Below are 15960 nucleotides of genomic sequence, written 5' to 3' on the forward strand. Positions count from 1 at the left end.
GTGTAGCCCTCTTTAACGAACCCACCTATAGTGAAATAGCGGTTATAACGAAGTGATCTTAATTTCCCGTTCTAATTTCCGCATTGCCAATGCCTGTCCGGTCCAGTTTTAACAAAGCAAAAAACGCAACTCAGCGGATACAGCGAAACCTTTCTTCGAGAAAAACGAGAAATCCTTCCATCAAACATCCTTTTGTGTTTTCGCGTGAATCAACAAGGCCAAAAAACTGCCAATTCTTGGCTCCCCGCAGCCTCTGCCAGCACCGTTTTCCCTTTTGCCCAGCTCGGCTCCTTGCGAAAGCTTGCTGCACCGCATCACACAGCCGGCGCTACCTGGTCGTATCTCCAAACCAAGCGAGCGCTTCCTTTCTTTTTTTAATTTTTTTTTTTTCAATGTCAGGCAGGCCAACCGCCGCGTACATGAGCTGGATTAACGCCCTCCAGAAAGGCTGCCGGTTTCGTCACATTTCTCATCGCACTGCGTAGTCCCCCAGTTTGTTTGACAAGAAAACTCTCCTCCAGTTGATGACATTGTTGATGACATCGGTGCACCTCAGCCAGTGACCTCTGGAGCAGCTGTCGCAGCTGTCGACACGTTACGTATGTACCCGAGTTCCAAGCCGGGCGTTTGCGCTCAGCAGGACAGTGGTAAGGCCACTGTTTTGAAATGCGCTCTCGCGAAACACATGCAGGGGACCCTCGACCACTTTTTTCAGAGGGTGTAAATAAAATTTTCTACTTGATGCTTGATTTTTTTAGAGTCCAGATATAGCGAAAAAGCGGTTATAGCGAAGTAATTTCTGATTCCCGCCGACTTCGTTATAACCAGGCTACACTGTACTGAGTTGCAATTTGAACATAAGAAAAAGCATGTGGTAGTTCCCAATACTTCAGCTGCAGCTAATTACGTAATAACACAAAGTTGGCACTTCCAACATCCATGAGCTAACTGAGGAGTGACAGCTGAGTGATACTGACATGTCTCAACCTGTTATAACATGTTTTTAAAGTGACATTTCTCTGCGAAAACTATAATCTATGTGCTAGCCTGGTTGCTAATGTAGAGCTATTCTGCCCTAATAAACATTTGCATGTACAGCTCAATTCACTATTTCTTTGACTCAGCTTTGGTTCCGCTTGTGAGAAACGGTGCCAGCGGGGACTCACCAAGGACTAGAGCCAGCTCGGCTATGAGCACTCGTACGAGGTCTTCTGAAAATCCACCTAGTGCTTTCCATGCCAGCCGGAGCTCACCGTGAGGAACATACTCTGTGACTATCAACAAGACAGGAACATCTCAGTACCCACACAAGCTAAAGAAAAAAGTTCTGTTGTTAATAAGTCTTTTTTCCTGTTATAGCATTTGACATAAAAAAGCTACACTGGAGCTCTGAAAGAGGCCAAAGTGCAAAGCCTATGGTTTAGTTTTGACCATGGGTGCGATCGGAGATCTTCGTTCGTTTTGCGTTCTGTTCAGTTGCTGCAACGTCACAAAGTAGCAGTATGCAAAATATGTGACAACAGGAGGGAGAGAGCAGCCAATCAGCAAGCGATGAACCATTCCGTAGCTGCAGCCGCCGTTTGAATCCAATCCAATCCACCAGATGTGCCATGCAAAGCCAGTCTCGTAGCGAGCGGAAGACTGCTCGAACTTCACATCTCTCGTCGCGTTCTGCTCCTAGCAGACGACGTGCTCGTAATCAAAATGATTGACAGGAGCGTGTCGTCATTTTGACATCGCCAAAAACAATGAACCCCCAGATGTTTGTCGTCTGGGGAGTTCACCGCTTTCCCATTGGCTGCTCTCTCCCTCCTGTTGTCCCAAATTTTGCATACTGCCACTTGGCGACGCTACAGCAACTGAACAGAACGCAAAACGAACAAAGATCTCCGATCGCACCCCATCTGGGGTTCTTTACAAGCAAACTAAAAATCTAAGCACAAGCGTTTTCGAATTCCAACTCCAAAGAAATGTGGCAACAGCAATCGGGACTTGAACGTGCAATCTTGTGCAGTCGAACGCCTCTAAAACGAAATGACCTCTATGACGAAGGAATAATTATCTCCCGATTCTATTGTGAGCTGTGCGGTGTGTGACCTTTACAACAAAGCAACCTGTATAACGAATGATTCTGGAGGCCCCAAGTACGCCCGAAGGCGTTTGACTGTACTCTACAGCAGAATGCCATAGCCACTGAGATAGGTATGTCATTATTTTAGCGCTTGAAAGATCACCCGTGTATTAGTAGGAATATATTTACTATTTCCAAGGCATTATTTCTGAGAGTTACACCAGGCACAGTCCAGAGAGCCTTTCTTCAGTCACTGTAGTAACTGTGCAAGTAGAAAGTAAAATACTACGACAAAGGAGTACCTTTGTCTTAGTGTTCTCACTTTACTTAGCGTAATAAGTGTGATGCCCTACCAACAAGCCTTGTCTTCTTTGCTCTGCCAATTCCTTCAGGAGTCACATATTCTGCACTACTCTGAACACAATCCACAGTTTTCAGCTGCAACAATTTATTTCCCGATGCACAAAATACAGCATTTACCATACGACCATTTAGCCACATGACTAGACGTCGGGCCCATGCATGAATATCAGAAAGAAATATGGTGAGCTGAACATGGGCTCAGCTATGAATACACACATCACAAGAAAATGTGACCTCTGACTGTAACATTACCACTAAACTGCACGTACATGATGAAAAGGCTAAATGAATAAAATCAGTTACGAATCAGAGAGCCAAGTATGAAGCAAAGTTCTACAGGGAACCCACCTATGAAAAGTTGCTTGCGTGTCTGCCAGTGATGAGTGCAGGGAACCACAAATGGATGCCGACCCAACACAGCCTGGTGAGAAAGAGAGGAACGCTAAGTGCAACCATCCCTCTGTAACGGCCAGATGCACGCGAGACTCAGCTCAAAGCGCTGAGTGTAGTGCAAGGTTTTCATGAGCCAAAGCCAGCCACAGTAGATGTTCAAAAACTAGTACTGTTGCACAGCATTCTACAGTCAACAGAAGGTGCAGCTGCAGCAACGAGACAGGCCCATGTGCATAGTCTTCAGGTGGCAATGGAGGAGCTATGAGATGGGACAAACTATCACTCTTGCATAAACTTTTTTTCTTTCATACGATTTTCAATGTGATGTTCTTCACTCTAAAACACACAACCCATTTAATTATAAACAATTAGGCTCACAAATGTATGATAGATTATTGCAATTCAACAAGGACAGCCATGAAGCATATCATACCTATCAGAGTCCAAGAAATTAAATACACTAAATAATTATTAACACAGCATCCCGGCACTACCTATATGGCTTTTGCAGCATTTATATAAAAAGCAGTTTTTTTGTTTTTTTTTTATAAGCTGCATAAGTTCATTGGGACTCATTTCTGGAAATTGCAAAATTTGAGGAGCATTGTAGCGCACAAACTATCTGCATACCAAATTTGGGTCAAAATGTATCACACTGCTGCACTGGAAAAAAAAATGAATTCAGCTCATGTTGCACCGCTATGTCCACATATAAAGATTAGATTATTCCCCCCTTGTACAATCAAGGAAAAAGACCAAAAATCAGCAATCACCTGTATAGCGACTTCTTCTTTGCATTGTTGAATGGCTTCCTCTCTGACAACTTGAGCTTTGGAAAGCACCTGGCAGAACAATTAGCCATTGATTAGGACACTTGTGCAGCAAATGAAAAGTTATATTGTACAGCCATGGGCAAGCCCAACTCCTGCTCTGTGAAAGACAAACAGAAGGTAGGAGGCACTTCCTACCTGCACTAATATCAATAGACCTTTACGGCCCTCCTTGGTACCTTCTGAGAGCAAACTGCACAAACTATCCTGACCATTTGTGCATGTTAACATACCAACATAACTGTCTAAAAATACGCACACATACACTGCCCCTTCTAAGCAGACAATACAGTTAAACCAGAACAATACAGGGTTAAATTCACAAAATGAGGTCATTGCAGACTGAAGCCCAATCCTCAAAGTTCAAATTGAGCAGCACTTAAATACTTGGATGGACTTCTTTTTTGCACCAAAAAAAAAAAACACACAAAATTTCATTGTTAAAAAGTTAAGTTGTTGCTTTTTTTTCATAACAATATTGTCACGGATTCATAGTGCCAGAAAAGAAGTTACTTTCCTTAGCTAAAAATTATGGCACGTGAAATCGAAATACTCTAATGCATTATTAATGACTGAAACAATATATTTTTAACCATTCAACAGCATCCTCCACAGCAAGAACTTAAAATAAATTTAAAGGAGTTGTCAGGCCCCTGTGTGATTTTACCAGAGTCATTTGTTATAATCTACAATAAAAGAAAATATAAAAGTAAGAACTCAGAAGTCAATGCTGCACTGTCTTCACTAGCCTATTTCGTGCTCATGCTGACACAAACCAGCCTCCTTACTGAGAACATGCAAAAGACATTTGCCCATTCTAATTTATTCGACAAAGAACACACTGCTAAGCAAAGAACGCACCTTCATGGCATAGCACTTGCCGGTAGCAGCCTCCCGCACCAAATAAACTGAACCAAACTTGCTCCCAGAAAGCTGCTTGATTTTCTGAAAGGAAAGAGCGATTCGTTCGTACATTGAAGAGGGCAATCTGCAGCCTACCTGGAGGGATAAATCACCAGCAGTGCCACAAGGGAAGAACTAATCTGACTAGGTCTTCCCTCAACGTCTTCTGGCCAAGTATCACGATTGTGCAGTGTACCAGTTTTAACCTCCAATTCCGACAAGATGGCAGATTATGACAATTATGGGCTGGTACAATGTAACACTTCTATTCCAGTTCTTTTCCTTTTCACGTGGGCCAGTCACCCGCTTGGGACACTGGATTAAGCAGCACTCTGCCTATGCAATAACAAGCATCGATCCTTTATGAGCAGTGAACAATGGGAAAGGAACAAAATCAAGTGAGAGGAATCGCTACATAATACCTGCCCTGGGTTCAGATGTGTGACTATATTACTATGCCACTTTCTAATGTTTGAAAAGGCAAACTGTAGGCCCAAAGTTTTCAAATGCAGTCCTGCAAGAAACCTGTGGGGCTGCATGCATTAAGATGTGCAAATTACCATTCTCCCGTATGCAATGCTAACTCTTAGAATGAGTCTAAAGATGTGAAACAGTTTACTTGCCAAGTAAAATAACATATGAGAGAAATTCAGATATAAAGCTACCTATCTGTACTAGAATAAGATCATATTGTTTTGTCATGACAAAATAATTAATTTCTCCTTAGGGCAGAAGATTGGGTGAAATGTCAGCATTCTCACCAATCCAACTGAAATATTTTTCTTAGCATGAAAAAAAATTCAGGACATACAAGGTTAAACAAATACTGACAAAATTTTAGTTTATGTAATTTTGTTATTAAAGAGGAAGCTTTAGCTCGGGCCCAACTCTAATGCTGAATATTCAAATGCACATAAAATGCAGGAATGCTTTTCCGAGATAGCCCCTGGGCCAATTTTAATTAAATGCGTTGCATATGGACGAGCAAGTTAGCATTCTAGTGACTGATGGAAGCAGAATTTTGATTTAGGGACTGAGTTTTTTTTTTTCTAATTGACTAAGATCGGCAAGCTTGAAAAAAAAATAATAAATAAGACCACGAAGTTTAAAAATCTGTAACTCTGCACAAAGAACAGATATCGCAGTTCAGTAAACTACATCCATTATAATATCCAAAAAAAGCAAACTTGATAAACTAATTTATATCTTACGTGAATTTGTTGAAATGTTTACAAGGATTTCTGCAAAAGTCCTACTCGCACATTAGTGGTGTATTTTAGAGCCTTGTGTAATAAATCAATTTGTCTGCTTTAGGTGTACTATTAGATGCAATTCACGGAATTGTGAAAAGTGATAGTTTCTTTTTTTTTTTTTTGAAGTTTTGCAATGTTCAACAATTTTAACAAAAATATCGAAGGAGTAAATCAGAAATCCGCTTCCAACAGTCACTAGATTTTAACATTTTCTTTTAAATGCAAGAAATCTCATCAAATTTAGTGATGTGGTTGCTAAGAAAAACAATTTCTCCTTTCCCGTGTATATGGATAGGAGCCGCCCCCCCCCCCCCCCCCCCAAGTCATAGCTTCCCTCTTTCAATAAGATGCATTTCCAGATTATAGCAGTTTGAGGTTCCTTTAATCTCTGAGAATGTGCCAAAAAGATTCTATCCTCATCAGCGCTGTAGAAATGCTCAAGCTTCGCCGCGGTTCAGTCATACACAGCTTCAGGGGGCGAGGAGGAATACCGCGCGCTCATTGATGCTCGCAATGGAAAAGAATCACGCACAATGTGAAAAGAAGGCAGCGATGGTCTTCTTTCTCTCTCTCTTTATAACTGCCCCAATTTTTTCACGCCACTTCACCCAGGGCCCATTTTGTGCCATTTCTCTTAGCGCTTATTTCACTCACACCGAAGCTCCACTTTTGAAGACCTTGCTTGGTTTGCCTACGTGCTGGTTATGTGATCGCTAAGTAAGTCACTAAGGCTCCACTAAATTTTGCAGCAAAATTGCTATAGTTGTCACTAAAACGTTTTGTAATACACTATAAGATAACAGGCATAAATCACGGAAACATCTCACTCTTATTTAGGTCAATGCAGATGAGGAGTATGTAGTGTGTATTATATTTATGTAACAATTACCGGATGACAACAGCTGATATTTGGTGTTTACCTTCAGATTGTGAGGTATCGGAGAGGACTTTGGATTAATTTCGAGCTTCAGGAATTTTTTAAGTGCACCTAATTTAAGTACCCGAGCATTTCTGCATTCCGAGTCACCATGGTGCGGGAAACAGACCTGAAAGTTGGCTTCGTGTAGCTTGCTGCGAACAGGAAACTCGGGCAAAAAGAGGGCCTCAGCCAGTGTCACCGGCCATGGTGTCTTGGCCAGCGGGTCAGCACAGGCTGACGGTGCTTCTATTGGCACTGCGCTCGCTAGCGGTGGCAGGTGGGGCTGCCAACGCAGCTGGCGTCGACGGCCCAGGCTGGTGGATGCCCGCGACCATGAGCGCTGGGCACTGGCCACCGACTGCACACTCTGGCTGCTGCCCCAGCTCAGCTGTAGAGAGTCGGAGAAAAAACAGAAGCGTTGTAGTCCAGATCAGAAAGCTATGTTGGTCTTAATAAAGGAGTTAATTCAGCTAATTAAATTCTTGGGTCTCACGTGCCGATACCATGATATGACTGTGGGGCACGTCGTAGTAGGGGCCTCCAGATTAATTTTGATCACCTGGGGTTCTTTACCGTGCACTTGAATCTAAGTACACAAGCGTTTTTGCATTTTGCCCCCATTAAAATGCAGCCGCCGTGGCAGGAATTGAACTGACGACCTTGAGTTCAACAGCGCAACACCATAGCCACTTCACTACCACGGCAGGTTTCAATGAAGCTTTTTTACATAGAACAACCAAAGGGGTTGTTTCCAGGTCTCACTAGCCTCCTTTCCAATCCCACCCCAATGTTTCTCTCTTACATGTAACCACTGTACCTTAAATAGTTTGCCAATTGTAGACAATCTTACATTTCATTTCTTTAAGCACGAATGCTAAACTTGAGTGAATGCTTCACACCTAAGTTCAGCTCACTTGAAGACTGTTGCCAAACAGAACCAGATTTATATTAAAGTCAAGCATCTATAGCATTACTCCCCAGGCTTCTTACATCATCGTACTTCCAGGTAGCTTCAATCAGAGTCATCATGTGGCACTCACAAAGGCCTTTATAGGATGACTCCCCCAGGTTTTGCTACATTATCATCTGTCCAGAACGAGAAGAAGGGGAACCGAGGGACCCGTTCTTCACATCACAACCACATAAAGCTAACAGACGAGACAATGGCAATAAGGAAAGCATAGGGGGAATTAATTGTTTATTTAAGTGTCATCTAGATATTATCAATAAATTAAAATGAAAGTGGACAAAAAAAGAACTGGCCGCAGGTGGAATACGAAACCATGTCTTTGTATTAAGCGTGCAATGCTCTGACCAATTGAGCTACCGTGGCACCATTTTCCCATCCACTTTCCTAGGTATTTATGCATGTGTACAACAGTTAACCCTGGGAGTGTTAGCCAGTGCCACTACCCATAGCCTTGGTGGCGGATGCAGAACATCCTTTCTGCTGCAAGGCATACGTTGCATGGTATGAGAACTTGGGAGAGGGCAACTTGACCAGAAAACGCTCGTATGCTACCTAAAGGCATCAAAGCTGCTGGAGACGAGACCCTCGCTATATAATGAACGACCAAATAGCCTGAGTCACATCCTTCATGCATCACCCACAAAACTAGTTGCAAGCATGTGTTTTAGAGCGAAACCAAGGGCTCTTTCCCTTGTTTTCATTTGTACACAGTAGATTATGCATATAGTTTGGCACAGCACATATTGGTAAGGATGTTTCCTCATTCTCATTGGGCTGATACACATTGTACTTAAGATGGTGTTGTGTACTACTACACATGGCATTGGAGAGCTTGACATCACAATGATGATGTATGAAAACTGCATGATGGCCACTAAGATATTTCCAAGAGTGGTAGAGATTGAATCGTGCAAACATTGCCATGCTGCTGCTAAGTGTCCTCGCGCTGCCACCAAAAGTGCTTAGGAGAGTCCAACTGTTCACATCTTTACATTTAAAACATTGATTAAAACATCTGTGGCTGGCACTGTGTGCGTTATTGTGTTTCAACAGTTGCTTTGCAATGTAACACAAAAAGGCAGACATTGACATGGTCAACCAGATTGGCAGTACACAAACATAAACGTTAAAACATTTGATCACATGCGCTGCATGGCAAATGCTTTGCATTGACATAATTCCCACGTTGTGGGGGACCTGCGTAATTTTGTCATTGCCCAAGTTACCTCAGCAAGCTGATGTGGTCAGGCCATGTAAATTATATTCTTTAAATTATCACCGATTACAGTGATGGCAAATTTCCTAACTTCATCACCCCACCTAGTTTTCTGCCGTCCTCGACTGCGCTTCCCTTCTCTTGGTAACCATTCTGTAACTCGTATGGTCCACCGGTTATCTATCCTTCGCATCACATGGCCTGCCCAGGTCCATTTCTTTCTCTTAATGTCAGCTAGAATATTGGCTATCCCCGTTCACACTCTGATCCACGCCGCTCTCTTCCTGTCTCTTATTAACGTTAATGTTGGATTCAGCTAGTGCAAGATAGGGGTATTTGGAGATCGCAGAGAGAGGTCTTCGTCCTGCAGTGGACATAAATATAGGCTGCTGCTGCCGCTGCTGATGATGATGACAGTGATGGCTGTTTGTAGCAGTTTCTTCTTCAAGCACACATTGCCTGCATGAACACAGGTAGAGCCGTGACATTGGCAAAAAATATCCACCTGCAATGCTGCATGTATTTTGTGTACCAGAATCTGATCTGTTTATAACATTCCTTCTCCATGATGCCTTCTGTGGGCTTTCTCTCTAGTTACGCAGTAAAAAAAGGATTCTTCTTAGCAATTAAATTTATGTAGCTTCTTGTGCCCCAGGAATAGCAAAAAGAAAATTTAGTTTTGTTCCCTAATTTGGCTATTTTCTGCAGAAATAAACTGGGACATTTCAAATAATGTATCCAATAAGCCAATCAGTTCTGGCCTCGGTATGCGTGTCTCTGCTCAAAGAATTTAACTGCACAATGTGTATATCTATGTGCAGCAAACAAACACAGTTCTATGGTTTAAGCTCACAGACATGCACGAACAGATATCTGGAAGTGCAATATGCTCGAGCAATTCAAGTACTGGTGCATTCAGGCACATGGGTAAGAAGCTTTGTATATTTTGAAGCATCTTGCCACGACATACTCTGATCGGAGAAACACGTATTTGCATTAGTAACATTATTAAAAATCTACTCTAATCAGAACATAATTGCTTTCGGTGCTCACATATCGACCAGCTCAGTGTGTTGTCAACATTTATTCTGATATGGCAGCTAACTACTGAAACTGTTTTTCGCATCATTACTATGTGCGAACAGCATTTTACTCAACATTTTCTTGCTTACTAGTACATAAATTACCCCTATCCCCTTTTCGTGTGACCTTAAGATACATTGCACAGTTCTGTATGTACATACAGAAAAAGGTTGGTAAAGCAGAGGAATTCACTGGCGCAAATACCAACAACGTCACATTGGTAAGCCAGATAAGTTCTCGTGTTAAGAAAGAACATAATTTTAAAGCATAAGGTCTGCAAACAGCGGTGTTTTGATTTTGCTGGGGCTTACGTACCGCTCTTGTGTGACTGCATGCAAAACTTTAAGATGGTAAGAGCAGTTGCTAAAGTTAATTTTGACTGTGATTAACACAGCAATGCATGGGTAATCCTTTAAAATTCACAGAGTGCAACTTTGAAAGATTTGTCAAATACTTTTTCGAAGAAAATGGCGGAATGTCCAGAATAGCGGCTCGAACGACATACCAGATGCACAGATTCTATAGTTCATGAATACTTCTTGCTACGACGCTTGCAAAACACGCCGTGAAAAGGGAACACGCGGCATGGCACGCAAGTTTCTGTCGCTGCTGAACCATGCACGCACGAATCGGATTACTATGAGCGCCGAGACAGCGTGCAAGAAAACACGTGAGCGATGTTTTACCTTTCGGAGCCAGCCCATCGCCAGTGCTGCTCGCTCGCTCCTTGGTCCTTCGGCTACTCGAGAGTTTCCGCGGCGAGACCCTGCCTATTGTTATCGAGACGACGCTCCCGCGACTCCGCTCATACGGCAACCTTGAAGGTCCCGGCAATTATGAGGGGGGCCCGAGCGCGCCGTTTCGTTTCTTTTCCCTGTCCCGGCGCCACGGCGCTAAGGCACGCGGCCACGGGAGCAAAAAGCGCGCCTTGGCCCCACTTTTACGCGCTGCGCCAGTTGGGCAGACAAGCGTATAGCACAAAGGAATCTCGCGCCCGAAAGGCGTGGGCGCCGCTCGCGCGGCTCACACCAAAGGATCGCCGAGAACATTCCGATGCACGCACCCGTAACAGCGCGCGCCGCATGCACATATACGCACACGCTCGCCGCGCGCACGACTTCCTGCATACGAGCGCACAGACAGCGAGCCGCGCTTGTTTACCTGAGACTGCGTCGAGCTCCATCTCCGACGCTGTTGCTGCTCTTGCGACTCTGAGCTCGGTTTCTGTTGGCTGTTGCCCATGTAACGCGGGGTTCTTGGCGATCGTTGAACAGCAGCAGTCATCCCTTCATCGCGGCGAGGAGTACCACCAACCGTGCTTCATCCGGTGATGAGCAACGTAGTTGACGTTTAAAGGCATGCTGTTGCCGCGGTAACCGCGATATCCCGTCCCGGTGATTTTACATGTTACCTTCGCCGTTTTCGCCGCCCGACAAAAATGCGACGCGCAGATGCGACGGAACGCCCCCTGACAAACCGAAACAAAAGCCGACGTATCTCGAAAACCATTTTCAATACCATCCTACGAAAACTCTTGACTTAGCTAGGGTAATATTTATAAAACAAATCAGTACCCAACTCTTTTTTATGCAAATGGTTAGCAATTCGAGTCATAACCGAGAGAACCGTGTGCTTTTTATTTTTTATTTTTCAGACTTTTTATTTATTTTTGGAAACGTTAGAAGCCACGGTGTTAGAAACGTTAGAAACACTGTTTTGCAGCAATTCCACCAGCTAGCCAAAGCCGTGGCCAAAGCCAGCCAAGTTCGTCTCTCGATCGAAAGGACACGGAGGGCATCATGGCGAGCCTAACCTTAAAGCAAGCGATTCGTAACTTCTCGAAATCGTCGGCTAGACTTGCCCAGCAAGGGGGTGAACATTCCCACGAAGGTCAGTATCGCACGTTTAAGCTGTTAATCCGCTTGCAGCTTGACGGGGCGTTGCGTTCGGAGAGGGCGAGAGATAAACTGCAGTCGGTGTGACTTTCTGAACGGGAGGACACTTTGAACGTCGAGTGCCTTAATAATGTTACGTTAATTCGCCTGATTTTCTTTGTATGTGCTACCTCGTTTCTCAAGGCAACCATTTTCTGTGCAGCTGGTGAGCTGCTGTGGAAGAGGCTGAGTATCTTCGTCGCCCTCCCCGCCATTGCGCTGTGCGGCATCAACGTCTACTTGGCTGAACAGGAGCACAAGAAACATTTTCATAGGCCGGAGTACCGCCCTTACGAGTACATTCACATCCGCACTAAGGTTGAGTACACATTCAAAAGCTTATTCTTAGTTCTTGCTCTGCATCTTGGCCCGGCGCGTACTTTTCCATAACCGGCCACATGTCAACACGTTGTATGTGTGGTTAGCGCTTGAACGCTAGCTTGTTGTTTTCGTTCCATGCGTTTGTCCTGCGCCATGTTTCATTTTTTTTTTTTTGCATTGTTTTCCTGTTGATGCACGCACTTTTCATACGACCTGATGAGAAGCTGAGTAACTGAGGAGAAAGCGAAGCAACCGCCGTGTTGCCGTTATGTTGAGAAGGATACGGTACTATATATAGGCACATGTCAACTTTCATACCAGCTGATTTTTATTGAAAACACGCTGGATTTCTTAAGAGGCAGATTTGCACGACAAATTGAAGTCTGATGTTATTAAATTAACAATTCAATTTATTAACCTTGTGTATCATTTAAGGCAACATGTCGCTATTGTGGACCCGAAGCCGAGCAGTAGCGATCTCATGTCCGTTTACTAAAATACCGTGCTTGGTACCAGTTTCAGGAAATGTCCTTGAAATCTGTGGCGAAGTGCAACTGTGGTGTGCATTCATGTTCACGTTACACTTACCGGCACTGATGAGCACAGTGCACTTATCTGCAGAATTTGATTACCTAATGTTTCTCCAAGAATACCATTAATATTGCTGTTCAGTAATTCCTACTACTAGAAGTTGCTTGAGAAACACGCCTCCACTCCATGCATTCGAATAGACTCCAAGAGAATGTGGGGCTGTGTTTAGTAAGGGCTCTTTTTTCCGTGTTGGATGGATGGGTGGATGGATGAGGCTGAACCCTTTAAATCGGGCGGTGGCATACGCCACCTAGCCATGACTATTAACATGTTTTATACTTTGTGTTGGGTGAAATTTCACCCCTGCCTTGATTTTAGCCACCAATCAGATAACCTCCGTTTGGTTATTTCTACCCACTTAGTCTATTTTGCCTTCATTGTCCCTAAACCCCAATGCGTTGAAGAAATCAGCCCCGTTGCTTTGCACTGTAGGGTTAAGCCCTTTACAGAAAAGTATGACGTGTTCAGCCACTTCCTATTCTCCACACACACCGCACAACGTGTCTATACCTTGGTACTTGACTCGGTACATCTTAGTCCGCAATACTCCTGTCCTGGCTTCAAACAACAAATAGCTTCCCCTATAATTATCATAGATATTTTCTTTGGCAATTTCTTGCTTGAAAGTTTTGTATGTTCCCAGTGCTGATTTCGTCTGCATCCCTGTTTTCCACAGACCCCTCTCTGTTTCTTTAACCTTTTTCTTAACCGCTGTTTCCTGGTTTGCACCCCTCCTGCAGTCCAAATATTTGATTGACAGTTTTCTGGTCAACTTCCTCCATTTTGTATCAACATTCCTCATGTACAAATAACTGAAAACTCTCCTTGCCCACCGCTTTTCTGCCATTTCTCTCAATCGCTCCTCAAATTCTATCTTGCTGCTGGCTTCCCTGCCCTCGAATGACGTCCATCCCATGTCACCCTGTACCTCCTGATTTGGTGTATTTCCGTGTGCTCCCAGAGCCAGTCTACCTACCCCTCGCTGCTTAACTTCCAACCTTGCTCAAACCTCTGATCTCATGCACAGGACCGCATTGCCGAAAGTCAAACTAGGGACCATCACCCCTTTCCAAATCCCTCTCACCACTTCGTACCTATTGTAATTCCACAGTGCCCTATTTTTCAGCACAGCTGCATTTCTGCTACCTTTAACTGTTACATATTTTTCATGTTCCGTTAGGTACTCAGCCCCATTGTTTATCCACACTCCAAGATATTGGTACTTATCCACCACCTCCAGCGTAACCTCCTGCGTCCTATGCTCGCTGCCCTGATTATCATTAAAAATCATGACAGCCGATTTTTCTTGCCGAGTGTTTGTATTCATTATTTGCCCCACCATGTGGTCGATCCCTGCGATCATGGGGGTGCGGCTTTGTGTGGGCCAATGGGAAAGGGCAAAAAGGATTAAAAATGGATCAGTACAAAATACAGCTACTGGTTAAAAAAAAAAAGAAAACTCCTGCTCAGAAATCGCAATGGAGTGCTGTTGAAGCACGGTGACCACTTTTGTTAGAGTGTGGCTGCCATCCACTTTATTGATCAGAGGGGGTCATAGCGCTAACTTTAAAGTGAGTGTTTATTTGCAGAAATAACATATTTGTATCTAACCAACTAGCCTAAAAAGCCATACTTTTACACTTTATTGTGTCATGGAAGCTGCATTCTGAAGGGGGGCAGAAAGCAAAACACCCATCTATAATGTTTTGGGTGCACATTGAAGAATCCGAGGTGGTCAAAATTAATCCAGAGCCCTCCACTGTAGCATTGCTCATAACTCGCTGTGCAGTTGCACGATGCTAAACCCCACAATTTATTTTAAGTCAAGGTTGAGTGGAGAAATTTTTAGATAAGGGGATAACCATGTTTCTGTTCCTACTATTTCTTTGTTCTACTGTATTTGCATTTTGCCATGTTGAAGCTACTGTGCTACTCTGAGGAATATGTTCTGCGTCCTGTACTTAATCTTTTCTTTAAAAATGGGCCCTCAATGCGGCATGTTGGTAGTACAAACTTTCACACTGAAAGGGCCACGGCTTCGTATCTCTGCTTCTTTTAACCAAGGAATGCCCCTTGCAGAATGTGTTGCCCTCAACTTAAGTTCAAAATAAAAGTTGAGTCTAAGTCGTTGCATCAATAAGCAATTTAAGTTTAGAGCATTAATGCCTTTGGAAACACTTAATTTTCACTATCGGTGTGCGCCAAGTGTGTTTCTCTCTGAAAGTTTAGTGGAGCATGAGAAATGATTGAGGCACGCAGGCTTATTTCTCTGAGGCGTTGAAATTGAATATGTAGTATATATAAACATGGAGTTTCTGTTAGCAGCAGCTGTGGGTGCCTTTACATATGTGTACCTTAGTCTGCTGGAAGGCCCCTATCGAGAATTTTTTTAGATCGATATCTAACATACTTGGACAACAGCACAATCAAGACAGTGTTGTTTGTTAGCTTGTATTTATGCTGATAAAACCTCAATACTTTCTGTAAATGTTGTGCTCCACTGTTGTCACAGCTTGTAGCAGCTTCAGTACTTTGTACCTTTAGAGCTGACCTCTCGTTGAAATGATTGTTTGTTTTTTTGTTTTTTTTAGAAATATCCTTGGGGAGATGGAAACCGTGCTATCTTCTTCAACCCCAAGATCAACTGGGTTCCTGGAGGCTACGTAGAGTGAAAACTTAAGCAGACCCTTTGCTGCTCTGATTGTTCATTGGAGAATTTTAAGCAAGCAGTGGTCCTAGGAAGTCCAATAAAGCTAGTTTCTTCACTTGGCGTATTTATCTATTGTCGCCCATCGCTTGCGGACACACCTGTGACTAACAGAAGCAACTGGAAACTAACACGTGTAGTGCTTTCATTCTATCGTGTTACAGAGGTGTACAGCGCTCACGGAATCGGTTTATTCATGTCAGTAATGAGGTAAGAATTACCAGACATTATGTATGTATTTGCAGAAGGAGGTCCTGAAGTCAGGGTGTCTACCAACCGGGAAAACCGGGAAAACAGGCAATTCTCAGTGATTTTGAATATTCTGGAAAAACTCAGGGAAAACTCAGGGAATTTGTGCCTCTATCAGGGAAAATTACTCTAGGGATGGGCGAATATAGGATATTGT

At 43.5% G+C, this 15960-nt stretch overlaps 2 protein-coding genes across 4 annotated transcripts in view; one reads left to right on the forward strand and one right to left on the reverse strand.

Annotated features, from left to right (window-relative positions):
* Window positions 1-11452, reverse strand: part of LOC119445910 (ribosomal protein S6 kinase-related protein-like) — a 30564-nt gene extending 19112 nt beyond the window's left edge. For 2 of the 3 annotated variants that reach the window (XR_007466061.1, XM_037710211.2), the window contains exons 1-6: window positions 11163-11452; window positions 6860-7120; window positions 4519-4602; window positions 3601-3669; window positions 2783-2855; window positions 1167-1274 (exon numbers count right to left, since the gene is read on the reverse strand). Coding sequence is in view for 2 of the 3 variants with exons in the window: in XM_037710211.2 (XP_037566139.1) it covers window positions 1167-1274; window positions 2783-2855; window positions 3601-3669; window positions 4519-4602; window positions 6860-7120; window positions 11163-11285 (718 nt within the window). In the remaining variant the exon portion in view is untranslated. Of the gene's footprint in view, window positions 1-1166; window positions 1275-2782; window positions 2856-3600; window positions 3670-4518; window positions 4603-6859; window positions 7121-10687; window positions 10869-11162 lie in introns of those variants that run through there. The other variant, XM_049663724.1, reaches the window with a different exon arrangement.
* Window positions 11453-11732: 280 nt separating this feature from the next.
* Window positions 11733-15607, forward strand: LOC119445911 (cytochrome c oxidase subunit 6A2, mitochondrial). The gene is made up of 3 exons (XM_037710212.2): window positions 11733-11891; window positions 12099-12253; window positions 15439-15607. Exons 1-3 carry the CDS (start codon window positions 11801-11803, stop codon window positions 15517-15519), a joined length of 327 nt encoding a protein of 108 aa, XP_037566140.1. The 5' UTR covers window positions 11733-11800; the 3' UTR covers window positions 15520-15607.
* Window positions 15608-15960: the final 353 nt, after the last annotated feature.

The sequence above is a fragment of the Dermacentor silvarum genome, chromosome 3 (assembly GCF_013339745.2).
Source record: "Dermacentor silvarum isolate Dsil-2018 chromosome 3, BIME_Dsil_1.4, whole genome shotgun sequence".
Classification (NCBI taxonomy): Eukaryota; Metazoa; Arthropoda; class Arachnida; order Ixodida; family Ixodidae; genus Dermacentor; species Dermacentor silvarum.

Bases quoted from the DNA above. Each gene is read 5' to 3' on its own strand.
- LOC119445911 (XM_037710212.2), top strand. From the start codon at position 11,801: ATGGCGAGCCTAACCTTAAAGCAAGCGATTCGTAACTTCTCGAAATCG. The intron at 11,892-12,098 runs GTCAGTATCGCA...TTTTCTGTGCAG, and splicing joins GGGTGAACATTCCCACGAAG to CTGGTGAGCTGCTGTGGAAG. The intron at 12,254-15,438 runs GTTGAGTACACA...TGTTTTTTTTAG, and splicing joins ACATTCACATCCGCACTAAG to AAATATCCTTGGGGAGATGG.